Source organism: Myotis lucifugus, unplaced genomic scaffold (genome assembly GCF_000147115.1).
Source record: "Myotis lucifugus unplaced genomic scaffold, Myoluc2.0 scaffold_31, whole genome shotgun sequence".
NCBI classification, from domain to species: Eukaryota; Metazoa; Chordata; class Mammalia; order Chiroptera; family Vespertilionidae; genus Myotis; species Myotis lucifugus.
Genome location: NW_005871079.1, coordinates 6,051,515 through 6,066,365, shown reverse-complemented (window position 1 = coordinate 6,066,365; position 14,851 = coordinate 6,051,515). Strand labels below are relative to the sequence as shown.

Below are 14,851 nucleotides of genomic sequence, written 5' to 3'. Positions count from 1 at the left end.
GACAGAATTATTTACAGATTACATTGTGCAGATGGGCAGAATAGTCAGTGTAAAATTGAGATGCTTAGTATGAGCGGGATACATGGAGTAAGTATGGATTTGTGGCCCAGGCTGTATGTGGAAACCCTCTTGTGTTGAAAAGCCTAAAGTGGAAGCATCAGATTGTGTGTGAGAGTGTGTATGACTAGTAGGCTGTATTCTAACAGCTTACAAAGGGATGCACTCCATAGTAGGATATTAAATTCACATTTGATGTTTGTTCTGATGGAAGGGCATGTGAAGTGAACTGCGGATTGCTCTCTGTGCTTTATCTTGATCCAATGGGTCAGGAAGGGAAGAAAGTATCCCTCAAAGCCAATTACACATGCTGGATGAAGTGGCTTTTTAAATAGCGTGAGTCTTAAATAGTCTCATTTCTGGGTGTTTTGAGGAGCTGGGATACGAAAAGGCAGAGTACTTGCCTAAAGCTACAAGTGACTTTTCTGGGGAAAAATCTTCAGCCACATATATAGAGACCACTGAAGGAGAGAAGCAGGAGTTTTGTGGGACTCATACCCTTGTCTGTGTTGATATGCTTGTTAAAGTTACTAATTTGATGGGAGATTCAGTCAAATTAGCAAAAATGAGACACATCCCCACACACACACACACACATTTTATGTCAGGCTCCTTGCTAGATTTTATTTTATAAGTGTCTTTGGAAATAGTACATTTCTATTTCTTTAGATAGGTCAAGAGTTATTTGTGCCCTGTGCTGTGAAAAGAGATTAGCCACCACTGTATTCATGAAGCAGTCTACTGGTGGGGAAGTTGGCTTTCTTTCATTAGGAGTTAAGTAATTGTGAAGTCTCTCATTATACTTTCATGTGGCCTTAGAAAATAACATAATTTTATATAATTTGGGAATAGCTGGGGCTTTTTATTGTACCAAATATTTTCTTCATACTAATCCTGAGTAGATTGTTAAAATGCCCATTTCAGACCCCTGAGAATATTGTATAAGTCTATAAAAATAGGAGAAGTACACACTCTTTGGGTTATACATTTGCTAGGAACAAGTCATTTGTTTCCATGCCAAAACTCTTTGCAGAACAAAGAAGCTGAGGTTTTTGCTTGGTTGATAGTTTAGTTCATATACTGTCTTTTGGACTAAATCCAACTATTTTAGTTGACTACTTTTATCATTCTGCCTACAACATTTGGGTAACACAGATTTTCTTCTAAGTGAAGCTTCGGCTTCACTTTGAATTTGCTGCATTATATATTTAAATCAAAATGTAAACATTAAGTTCATGAGTGAAATTTACCTGGGAGGGATGGCCAGTCAATCAGGCCTTGTTGCCTGATTCTCTTTCCTTTTCTTCTCATACCATTAACCTCACACATGAAGATTTCTTATTATTGTTGTGGGAAAAAACGGCAGAGATTCTAATGTCATGGTTATGTCTTTAGTTGGGCTCTCAGAACAAGCCTCTGCGATGGGAATAATACACAAAGAAGCAATCTAGTTTTTCTCCCCTACATCCTTTGTATTGCTTGGGAAAGTAAAGGTACCAATTCCTTTCTATAACATGTTGATTGATCATGAGAAACAATTTCACAGCTTTATTTCCATTAGAGATGCTACTTGTTAGATACTCCCTTCCCCCCAATATTCATGGTTGGAATTATACTCAGTGCCCCCGCCCCCCAAAATCAGTATATTTGCTGCCCAGAAAAATCTTCATTCCTATCTGTTTACTGTGCTCTCTATATACCCCGTTTTCAAATAAGAGAAAGTGTCTAGAAAAGGTTAGGCATTTTTCTCTTGTCACCCTCTGAGCAGCTTTTGTGTAAGAGCATTGTCATTTCCAAGCCCAAATCCTGGCCCAAGCCAACAGCCTCCTGGAAGCTGTTCAGCTATCCCCTAGGGAAGAGCTTTATCAAGTGTTTATTCTGTTCAAAAGATGCTGTTTTCATTGTATTTCTTAGAAGATACATGGTTATAAATCACTATCAAAATTCATGCTGAGTGGCCTCCGATGGGGTGACAGTTGTTGTTTTTTAAGCTCCTCTGCCTCTGAAATGAACTCTCATTCTCAGATTTGGCTAAGTGTTCACCATGGGTGGCATGTCCACCCCGTGATGCCGCTCTGCTCTCCTGTGATGTTCCTCTGAGCAGGCGGTTGGGGAATGTCAAGTCCCAGCAGGCATTTCTGGTTTAGTGTCTGGGAGACTGTAGGGAGGTATCATGGTCTGATGAGCTTCTGTTGTCTATCTTTCAGGGACTGGAGAGAGTGGCAAGAGTACGTTCATCAAGCAGATGAGAATCATCCATGGGTCAGGATACTCTGATGAAGACAAAAGGGGCTTCACCAAGCTGGTGTATCAGAACATCTTCACAGCCATGCAGGCTATGATCAGAGCCATGGACACGCTCAAGATCCCCTACAAGTACGAGCACAATAAGGTAGGCGTGCTGCCCATGGGAACCACTGGCCAGGCCATTCGCATCTGGGATGCCTGATGGGCTTTTGAAATGTACATTTTTTTTGTCTCATCTAATTGGGTCTTTTAATAGTTCAATAGTTGTTTTAAAATATTTTTTCCCTAAATCTTTAAAGTCACATCTATAAAAAATTAGAGTTGTGTTCTTAGCAATATCAATGAAAGGCTTATTTGGATGTTCGACGATAAATATGTGGAGGTTTAAAATGTAGGGGCACACATTCCATTGAGAAGACAGTTTGGAAGTTCAAGACAAACTGACCAAAGTGAGAGAATTCAGAGAAGAGGTGTCTTGCTTCAACCTCCCACTCTTTGTGCTTCCTTGAAAAAAGAATGAAATTAGCTTATGGCCATTTTGTCTGGTTTAATTTTATGACTTCCTTTCAGTAATACCACAGGCTTAATTTTATTTCAAAATAGGTCCATCTATCACTTCCAATAACCTTTCAAACATGTTCCTCTGCAATAGTGGTAAAGACATGGAAACTTCTAGAATCATTTGACAAAGGGTTAGGAAAAAGAAATAGAAACTTGCAGCTTTTTAGAAAACAAACTTTTCCAATATCTAGCATTAGCTCTTAATTGAAATAGAAAACCAAGTTTATATTTGGGTGCAAACAAATGCTGTCATTGCTCACCCTCCAGATATTATAGATACATGATTCCAAACAAGGTGGGTGCGTCTGCTGGTGGCTCCCGGTGTGAGTGACACTGCCGTTGCCCCTCGAAAAGCTCTCAGCTGCCTGCGGTTACACCAGGGAGGACATCTGTGCAGAGGCCCCCAGCCCAAGGGAAGGGAAGTCCATTTGGAATTTGTAGGAATGCTTTACAGTCTGTTTTCTTCCATTCTGTGAATCAGTGCTTCCAATGACGTACACAGTCTTATTCCTTAGGGCTTTTATCTTACAGTAAGCTGGTAAAATCTCATCTCTTTTGACAAAACACTACATTTGCACCAACAGTTATTTTAGTGTCTTCAATCAAAACTTCCATTCTCTCAGTATTCTTGATAATCTACTCTTGAGGATATTTCCATATATCAGGACCAATAGGTAATAGCAAGGAGCTGGCATGCCCAGTGTGACTCATAACTAGATTTAACTCATAAAAATGAATTATCAGTGAAATAAAGCAATTTTGTATATCTTCACTTCTGTTACCATCTTGAAGTTTCTAACTATATGGATCATCTTGAAATCAGACATTTCTGTTTCTTGGGTGGTTCCTTGAAATTAACGGACTGTTTCTTGTCTAATGATATCCTCACACTTTTTTTTTTATGGCAACAAGAAAGTCTCTCCACAAATAACAGAGAGACCCTCACAAATGATCCTTCCTGCTGCTGTTCTCAATAGTGAAAGGATCTGAGCAGCTTTGTGGGCCTGGGACTGGGGCACCTGAACCAGATGAGACTGCCTGCATATCTAAATAACAATTTAAAAGGATCAGGGTTCCCCACTCCTTACCACCACCACTAACGAAATCTCATGTAATGCATTTCTGAAGCAGGCAACATGCTAGTTTTGTTGCAGTTGTGAGACAGTTCTGTTGAAGGAAATTTTCTTAATGCCAGTGACTTTTCCAAACTATAGTTGGTGACCTGATGAATGTTGGCTGAGTTATCACATGTGTGGTGTGGTTGATGTGTGGCAACAGATACATGTTACCAATTTACACCTTATCATAGTCCCATAAATTATACCAAAAAAACCCTTCTTTCTTGGATGCTCCAGAGAATCCTTTAGGACCTTGCCATGATGTTAGATTTTCATATAAAGATCATTTATTGTACAGTCACGTAGAAGTAGAAAGTGGAGTGGAATTTATGCCTTCTTCATGTAACACATTGAAGAATACTTAACAGTGTGTGTTATTTGAGCTCTTTGTGTCAATTCTAGTTAAGTAGCCTTTACTGTGTTGAATATCATTCAGTTAGAAATCAATATCCTAAAAATTATGTTAATATTTTCTCAAATATCATAATTATCCCATGAAATCTTACCATGTCTCTTGGTTACTTAACACACTTTCTAAAAAAGTGACATTAGTGTGTGCTGACTTCTGAATTAAACATTCTTTAATATGTTTAATCCCTGTTAAGTCATAATGTAAGTTATTTTCACATTTGTTCCATCTTCACTACAGCATCTGTATTCTAACGCATCACACTCCCCTTGCTTCATCCATTAACTTCCTGAGCTCTGCCCACTCCTTGACTTTGTTAATACTTGTTCAGGAATTATGTTCTCTCCTTCCTGTTCCACCCAACTGCAGCTTCCTCCTAGAGTTCTCTACTCCCCCCTCCCACAGCACTAAGTAATCCCACCCTCCTTTAGCAGCGCCTCTAGTGGAGTATTTATAATTGTCTAGCTTGTATTATTTATGACAATTTGGTATTGATCTGATTTCCCTACTAGACTCAACTAAGCTCCTTGAAAATAAGTGTATGCCAGTTTTATCTTGGTATTCTTCATTGTCCCTGGCATTGTGTCTTATACACAGTAGAGGCTCAAAACATTCCTTGTCTTATGAATAGCTAAATCATTTGTAAGCTTTCACAACTGGAAATCTCCTTTTCTGCTTCCAGTGTGGTTGAGATGATTATTCAGATAAACAAATAGCTGTCAGAATTGTTGATCTGTATAAGAGAAGAGATGCAATGTGCTGACAGAAATAGGCAGAAATTCACAATTCAGGACGAGGCAAGGGAATTGCTGAGGGAGGGGCCCACAGGAGAAGAGGATGGCTGAAGTGAATGTGCAGAAAAGGAATGTGCACTCCTTGAGCAGAATTCTTCTAGAGGAGAACTGGAAAATAAGAACCAAAGTATGGTATAGGATATGTTTGTGAAAGGTTTTGAATCCAGACTAAGAAATCTGAGTTTTAGTTTCTCGTGTTCATGATACTTATTTAAGAATAACACTTTATGTTTTCATTAGAATTTTCTACAGAAGTTTTTGGTTACAATATGATATGCTTTATATCTTATAAATAGTTTAAAGGATTTAATGTGCGTTTTATTAGCAATTACTGGGAAGCAGTGCATTGTGATTTATATTATTTTGTGACATTAAAGCTATAAAATAAATAACCATTTCATTTTTTAAAAAGCTTCTTTGCACCACCTGCCACATTGGCCATAATCTGTGTTAGTAGCAGAAATAAAAATAAAGACTTTCCAGGATTGTCCAGCCTAACTTTATGCTTTGCTTCTGAGTTCACATATTTTATAAGGCTTCACATAACTTACAAATGATATGGCCTATTCTTAAACTGGAAAACTACTCGAGTTTTTTTTTTTTTTTTTCTGTGGAAATGGTTCTTTTTTTTTTTCTGTGGAAATGGTTCTGGTTATGGAATGCACACCAGAATATTGGAGTTTGTTTTGCTCCTGTGTGTTACTAGATTGAATCAAGTGTCCCTCTGGTTTGGTGGGGGTAGGGGGGAGTGGGAGGGATGGGGGGGTACTATCCAGTGGCTACTCCCCCCCCCATAGCACTAAGTAATCCCACCCCACTATCCTGTCCTTGGACTTTCTTTGCCAAACAAATAATGTTTATAGGTGAGCTGCTTGGACACAGCCCGTGTGAGGGACTTCACCGTGAACTAGGGTTTGTTTCTTCCACAATGGTCTTTGCCGTTTCCCTAAACACAACTGTTGATAGCTGATGTTGAAAGGGATTAAGTATTTGTTGCTTAGTCAAATCAAAAGTTACATTTAAGGCTCTGCTAGGCGGAAGGCATTGGACTGTGAGATTACTGCATCATTCCTTACTTTCCAAAAGGGAGAATTTTCATTCCTATTACATTTTTATTTTCTTATGTAGGTATACTTTTTTTTTATTATTATTCTTTGCTTTGCTGCTGAAATCAGCTCTTAATAAAAAGGAAGAGATGAACAATTTCTGAGCTTACCTGGCTGAGAACTGTCTGGAAGGTCTACATGGGGAAGGAGCAGCTCATTAGGTTCTGCCCCTGGATTTTTATGTACTTACTGTCTGTACCTGGCGGTTGGCATGCTTCCTGCATTGCCTGATCCTTTGCACGTGTGTGTGCCTTGTTTTCCCAGTCAGATCGAAGATTAACTGTTTTTTGAATTTGTCTCTCCTCCACAACATGCTGCAAATGTGGTAGAAGTTTTTGTTCATGGAGTGGATTACTCCAGATCCTGGTGTCCCTTTATTGTCGCCTCATGCTTTCTGTGAACTGTGAAATCAAGGTATTCTTATGCCAATTTCAAAGTATCGACAGGTTGCAGCTCCCTTTGCCAGTGCCAGAAAGAGAAAAGCATCTGATGCAGTGCTTCTTCAAGGAGTCCTGCTCATGTTGGGTGGACAACGTCACCGCTTCTGTTCTAGTTTCCACTTTTGGACTCATGACCACGGCTCATGTGGCACCTAGGCTGCCGCTGCCTTCGACTCCCGGACCAGCAGTGCGCAGGCCCCACACCGTGTGTCCTTTTTCTCTTGGTCCAAAGGCCAGGAGGACAGGTTGCTACAGTACCTGCTGTCTTCTGTGAACCCTTCAAAGAAAGGACTTGTCACAGGGGAAGAACCTTGTTAAACACAGTTACAGCTTTCTGAATTTTCTCTACTTCCCGAGAAATCCAAGATCTCAGAAGCCATTTTTCAAAAGAAAAATGTAGCCGAGATCTTGGAGAATTTGCCAACTTATTCTCTACTTCCCGAGAAATCCAAGATCTCAGAAGCCATTTTTCAAAAGAAAAATGTAGCCGAGATCTTGGATCACCATGAGGGAATTTTCTACTACTCTTTTCACCATGAGGGAATTTTCTACTACTCTTTTCACCATGAGGGAATTTTCTTAGTTTACAGAATGCCAAGAGCCTGATTTGATTTTAATATTTCTCACTTACATACTAAGCACATACTAAAAGCAGAAGTTAATCAGTATATGTTTCAATCTATTCCTCTGAAGAGTTGTATCAATTAAGGTTCTCTGCTCGCACGCAACAGAAGCCAGCACTGGCTAACTGAAGCAGAACTTGTGGGACTAGGAGGAGAAACCAAAGGACTAGCTCTGGGAAACCAGGGCAGGTTTGAGGAACTCATCTGCGAGACAGATGAACTCTGACCCTTTTTAATCCTCTTTCACTCCACTCAAGATACAAATTCCCAGGAAAACTTGCCTGATTGGGCTGGGCAAGCCTGGGCAATTTGATTGACAGCCTCTGAGGAAAATGCGGTTCAGTTAGTAGAAGAAGGGGGATGATGCTGGCACAAACCACAATTATCCACTGCAAAATCACACTGTCAGTTTAGAAAATAAATTGGCATGTGGATTCTCTGTAGAAGTAAACTGTTCAGTTTTGCTCAGCATTTGCTAAGTCCCAGAGTACAACTGCTTGCTTATTCTGGGCTTGGGGAGCTGGAGGAGGTTGATGGATTCGTGATTTAGTAACAGTTACATATGAAATGAGCTGAGTTTGGGCCCAAGCACTGCATAACTGAGTTACCTTGGGATTGGCACATCTCCTCCCTAAGCCTAAATTTCTTAACTCTCTAAGCCTGGACTTCCTCATCTGTAAAATGGGACAGGTGATAATCATAATAGGGTTGTTTCAAGTGTTAAATATATAATGTATATGAACATGTTTTACAAATGATTAATAAGGAGTTTGGAAGTTATTGTAAAATGAATTGTCATCATGGAGACAATTCTGGAGAAAATGAATACTGTTAACTTTCCATTTTTATTAAAAATAAAACAAACAGAAAATAATTTAAATAGCATGACCAGATTTAGGAGATTTTTAAGGAAAACTTTCCTCTGAGTGACAGTCATTGAAATGGGATACCAAGGGAGGTAGAGAAATCTCCTTTTCTGGTTGTGTTAAAAAATAGAATGTATTTTTAACATGTGAAATTCTTTAAGGAAATTTTGTTGAAATAAAAGATGGACTAGACAACCTCTGAATCTTTCCCCACACTATTTTTTGCATGCTGATTCTTTGATTCCACAACTCTAACAGTTAAAGGTATTTTGTTATAATTTAAAGCTCTTACCTTTTTTTTAACTTTGTCCATTCCAGAGTACTTACACATTAAAAAAAAAAAAGGCAATAAAAAGATTCATTTTGATAATGGCCTCTAGCCCAATGGAGATTTTTCTTTCTTTGTATCTAAATCCCATAGTAATTATAATATTTACATTTCTGTAGCCTTTTTTTTTTAAAGGAGTGTTTAAAGTTCAAAATCAGATACAAGATGGTGAATACCAGAGGAAAAGGGCGGGTGGGGAGGTAAGAGAGGGTAATGGGAGGATACATGGTGATAGAATAAGACTTGACTTGAGTGGTGTACACACAGTACAATATACAGATGATGTATTATAGACTTGTAACCCTGAAACCTATATAATTTTATTAAACAATGTCACCTCAATATAGTCAATTAAAAAAATCAGATGCAAGTTTTGTGGGCATTGTTAGTGATATTTTAATTGCATTGTTGACTACTGGCCACCAAAGACAGCCTGCACTTTTTCACAGGGAAACTTTCTACTCCCAATTCTGTAAATTTTGAGAGTTTTTTTCCCCCCTAATAAGTAGTCTAAAGGAATCTAGAGACTTTTTATGACTGACTTGATCTGTCCACTACCTTTTTTGCTGAGGTTGGTTTACCACTTTCTCTGAGGACTTTTATTGGGAGCTGAATCCCCACTGATAAGCTAGTACCTATATCAACTGTCAAAGTCCAGTTGAATACTTTCCTTTCTCTTTTATTATCTTTTAAATACTTCATAGCCACATTTGCTTCTCCTCCTCCATCTATCCAGGTTCCATTGCAGTTCTTTATTCATTTTATATCCATGACAGCCATGTAAAAATAGACAATGAATATGAGATTTTTTTATCCCTTTTTCTTGGCTAAAATTAATCTATAATCCTGAGGCATGCTATTATTGATGCAGAATGAGCATCTTGAGTTCAGTTTTATCCGAGGAGACTCTGAAGCCAAGAAAGACTTCAGCAATAGGCTAAGGCTGCATTCTTTTCTCTTCTGGTGAGGGGTAATTTTTATATGCTGGAGAGTACACACATCATCAGTATTAAGTCCATATATTTTAACAAATAATATAATTGTTCTCCATAATGCAAACATCTTCCCTTCCTTAGGGCCTTTGTTTATTTCTTTATTCAGCCTACCTCTGTACAAGGACTTCTAGTTTTCCTAGATTAACAATGACATTTTTATTATCAGTTACTTTATTTACAAAGGGTGATGGAGCTGCTGTATGGTTTTGTCATTATTCAGTGGGGTCATGTTCCTTCTCACTTCAGCATTTCCTCTAACAAGAGTGGGAGCTGGATTATGGTACAATGGGCTTCTACCAAGTTCTCTTCCCCTACCTCCTTTTTAGGTTAACATTGCTCTTCACCACCCAAATCTGGCTGATTTGGCACCAGAATCCCTTCTGGTTTCATCTCGTCACTATCCATAGGATATTAGAAGAACTGAACAGGCTCACCTGGGTTTGTAAATTTGTTTTGTGGTCTCCAGCTGCTGTGGAAATAGATCATCTAGTGAGGCTCAATGTGAGGGCTGTAGTCAGGTAAAAAGGCAATGCAAGCTGGTTTTGCCCTTTTGTTAACAGTATTTTATTCCTATTATGTAATTTTTTTTATTCATTTATGTTTCAATGAGGATATTGGGTAGCAACTCATTTAGGTGCAGTAGGGTTATTAAGCACAGGCAGAACTATAGATGTATGTTTCCATATATATATGCACACATACTCGTGTGTGATTGTTGTCTTGTGCATTAGAAATGACTGTTGGACACTGCTTATATATGTGGGGATGAAGCTGATGGAAGACCAGCATCCTCACCACATTGTACACATATAATGACTGTCTTCAGATAATGTTTCCCTAGCTTACTTCTCTAGTCCACTTTGCAGCCCGTCTCATCTGAAAGTAATTCATCCCATGTGTCTGTGTCTTCAGCTAATTCACATTGGTTACAGTTGGATGAAAGGAAGACAATTAACACTTGAGGACAGAGATAGGGCTTTAATTATTTAAATTAGCACAGTATTTGGCACATAGTTCCACTCTGTTAAATAAATGAGCGAAAGTATCTTTTATGTGCTAGTCAGCATAAAGCAATTTGGCTGTTTTTTAAAAAGTGCTCTAAGGAACATTACTGATTTGGCTAAACACACGAGAGAACGCTGCTTAAGCAATTTCCTTCTAAATCCCTTTCAGCTGCTCAGACCTTGGATGTCCAGGACTGACAGCCAGCATATAAAATACATGTGGCATAGTTTAACACATTTTAGTAGGAAGTTGTGAATCTGGTCATTTGGCTGTTCTTAGTTAACTCCTGGCAAAGCTTCACATAAATACTTTCTTTTTTCTTTTAAACCAAGTAATGCATGATTTTCCCCTTAATTTTAAACCGGTACATCTACTTTCAATTAAAGAGGCAGAATGTATTTGTTGGAGCCAAGGAAAGTGAATGCCTAATGAAGTCTGAAGTGATCTAGTGAGGGAATGAGAAATGCTAGCACTTTTCCTTTTCATTCTCACCCCATTGAGGAAGTAAATTCAGTCCCGGGCTTACTTTCTGCTTTTGTAGACATTTACGGTAGGGCTTGCTTTATATTTGGCAAATTAACAGTTTTGCTTATCTAAGTCATGTGTATCAAAGCCTAAAATCTTATTTTCTAATGTACTGTACTCTTATTCTCCACTATATTGTTTTGCCCTAAACCAATTATACTTGCTACATAATTGGGCTTTTAAATAGGATATTATTAATATAATCACGATCTTTATGAATATGTGTGTGTGTGCAAATATAAATATCAGCAAGCAAATGTCCTTAAAAAAATTATGACATTTTTGTGTCCTGTTATATAAGGACACCTATCTTTCAGGGGTTAAAAAAAGTATTTCATTAAAAGCTATGATTACTAACTTTGGCTGATACGTTGTAAATTTATACTTTGAACACATTTTCCTGATTTTATGTTTCTTAAAGTGAATTTGCTATGATGATGCCTTTCTGTCATTACCACCACTATTTTGTAAGGTGGTTATGCATTTTATTACAGTCTCATATTGTTTAAAATGAGAAGTGACTTAGAGGAGTGGCATTGCTGGCATATATCAAGAAATTTGGTATCTCTGCTGAGATGAACAACAGTAGTAGATTGGTTGGTAGGTTATATGCTTCTTTCGATGTACACACATCCTCTGTGGTAAAAACTCTAACAGTTTTGAGCTAAAAGGAGGATGTAGTGACAGTAGTAGACATTAGCATATCTAGGAGGTGGTGAGCAGTCAGTGAATGGTTCTGTGGTGGGAGTTCAGTTAGGTGATCGCTGTTGTGCATTCTTGACAACTAGGCTAGTCTTCCCTCTCTTGACCTTTATAAGCCATTTTTTACTATTAGTAGGCTCTGCCATGACAAAGGGGGTTAAGAGTGTGTAGCTATTTAGTTATATAAGTGCATTGCAATCAAACCCTCACTAAAGTTGGGTGTGAAAATACTTTGGATTCTGTTATTCTTCAGTTGACCTTGATCCTGTATTCCAGGTTGTAATGGAAAATTTGGTGTTAACAGTGCTGTCAGAGTTTTAGGAATTTTGACCTTCACAGGGCTATGTGGTACCCCCTCCATATAGTTGACATGGGCATTAATGAGAGAATATAGAGAGACTATCTACAACTTTTAGGATGATAACATCCATATAGTAAGCATCTACTAAATGGTTGTGAATTCTTCCAAGAAAGTGCTGGGTCAGGAGAAGTGCATGGGCCTTTGGGTAAAGTGCAGAATGTGTGAAGGAGAAATTGTTGGTTGTTTAAAGGTATTGAAGAGGCTATGACTCAAGAATGAGAAATGGGTTCCCAGTATCAGGTACACCAGTGGTTTCCCAAAGGCAGTGGCCTGTCCTCTAACAGGACCTAAGATAGCTGGTCTGGAATGTAAGTGATGGTGGGGAAGTAAGTAGAAGGGGTTCATGGGTCCTTGTTTCTCCTGAGACTAAGGAGCCTCGAGAATTCCGATAGTCAGTGTATCTTGTTGTCTTGATTCCAGGGTGTTTGCAGCTTAGAGAGGGCAGCCACTCCAGTGAGGAAAAGGGAAGGGGCGGAGTAGGAAAGGGGAGAGAAGTAACCTTTGCCCAGTGCTTCTGGGCCTGATGCATTGCCAGGTGTTTAATATGCTCAAAAGTATGAGGTGTAGGGAGTAGTGCTCTAGTTTCACAGATGAAAAATGTTTAAAACGTGCTTCCCAATTCACTCAGCTTGTAAGTTTATGGGGCTGGATTTTAAAACCAGAGTTGGGCTTAATAACTCCCAAAAGGCAATTCATGTACTTGACTCCATAAACACCTTTGACACCAGGACACATACAGTTTAATTTCCTTATGAGAAAGAGTATGTGGAGTTCTGTGCGGCTACTCCAACTTCTGCCAGGGCCAGAGGAAGACTGCTCTGCTCACTGCTCTGTCCTTGTACCCAGCACAGTGCCTGATCCCTGGTTGGGTACAGTAAATATTGTAGAACAAATGAATTGAAATATAACCAAAGGGAGCTTTGTGATACTATTACTATTGTGAGCCTTGTAAGCTCTTAATTTTTAACAATTATTCATTTGACTTTTGCTTCCTAACTGTATACTTTTTTATTTCTTCCTTTTATTTTTGATTGAAAACATGGTTATTTGTTTAATGTCCAATTAAATTAAACCAACAACACCCTCAGTGTTTTTTCATTTTTCTTCAGGCCAGAGGAAGTTTAAAACGTGCTTTGCTTATAGGGACTTGCGGTTTTTTTGGAGGGGCAAGGTTACTCAACAAAATTGTTTGCTTGTTTAATCTGCAGTCAAGACAAAGATTTTGACATGAAGGTATATCTATTCTTTCTTCCTTTTTGTAATTTCCCTTTCTTTGTCCTCCTTCCTGTCATTCTGGGTGGTGCATGTAGTGATGCATCTGGCACTGTTGGAATGGTCTTTTTTGGGAGCCAGAGGAGGTGTCCGAGCTGCTTCTGCACTCTTGGTCTGCCACCGGGTCTTGATCTAGATGCCTATAAAGATGTAATCACACAGTTCTATGATACACTTAGTCACAAATCAAGAAAGTGATGGGAAAACTTATTCATTAGAAAAATTACTTGGCTAAGTACTATAATACACACATAGCTATAATATGTGAAATGAAGGTATAGTATTTATTTGATTGGGTGTTTTCATAAGGACAAACATTTGATTGTTTTTTTTCTCTTTTCCCAAATGGAACTATATTGGTTTTTATAAATATAAAAACAAATGTGTTCATTGTAAAAAGAAAATTCAGGCAACATATAAAAGTAAAGGAGGAAAATAAAAATCACTTGTAATTTTACCATGTGAGAAAGCCACTGTGAGCATTATGATACTTAAACACACTAAGATTTAACTATGTACATATACATATAGGTTCACTGTTGACATTTCAGCAGCTAAATATATTAATATTTGCAATTAGTGGAACAAATATTGTAATTAGCCTTACAGCTGGTCATGGATGACAATGAATGAAGTTAAATAAAATACAAAATAAAAATCTTTCAGTTCTTAGAACTTTTGCAATGTCAGATTATAGATAAGGGAGTGTGGACCTGTATATAAATACTGACTTTTTATTGGATATATAATAATACTTTATTTCTAATTTGCTTTCTCACTTGTGCTATAATGAACATCCTTATAGGATAAATTCCTAGAAATGGACTTGTTGGGTTAAAATGTATATATACTTTTAAGGATTTTAATAAAGATTGCTAAATTGCCATCCTGAAAGATCATACTATATTACATACAGTGTAGGGGCCGGGTATGCTTGTTTTTATCATATCCTTGTTTTATTAATGTTTTAAGTCTTTACTTTAATAGGTGAAAGTAATGCTTTAGTTTATTTTTTTAAAGAAAATATTTCTGTTCTTTTTGAAAAATATGTGTTTATTGATTTTAGAGAGAGGAGTAGAGAGAGAGCTACATCAATGAGAGAGAAACATTGATCAGCTGCCTCTTGCATCCTGCACGCCCCCTACTGGTGATCAAGTCTGCAACCTGGGCAAAATGGTGACTCTTGGTTCATGGTTTAATGCTCAACTACTGAGCCATCCCGGCCAGGCAATGATGTTGTTCTTTTCATAATTGTTTGGCCATAAACATTCTTCTAGATTCATTCCAGAAATTGGGTCATTTTTAAATTGGGTCATTAGATGGGGCTGTTAGAATTTTTTGGCAATATTAATTATATGTCAGGTAGGATCACTTGTATTGGTTATTTCATTTGAAAAGTGAGTTGTGATGAACAAATGTCACTGTAGGTGACAGTAAGGTTG

At 38.0% G+C, this 14,851-nt stretch overlaps 1 protein-coding gene across 1 annotated transcript in view; it reads left to right on the top strand.

Moving 5' to 3' along the window:
* The first annotated feature begins 2,269 nt into the window (after window positions 1-2,269).
* The window catches only part of GNAQ (G protein subunit alpha q), a 166,946-nt gene continuing 154,364 nt past the window's right edge, over window positions 2,270-14,851 (top strand). Inside the window, exon 1 of the mRNA XM_006086825.3 lies at window positions 2,270-2,449. Within this exon, the coding sequence (XP_006086887.1) occupies window positions 2,303-2,449 (147 nt within the window). The 5' untranslated portion in view covers window positions 2,270-2,302. The remainder of the gene's footprint in view (window positions 2,450-14,851) is intronic.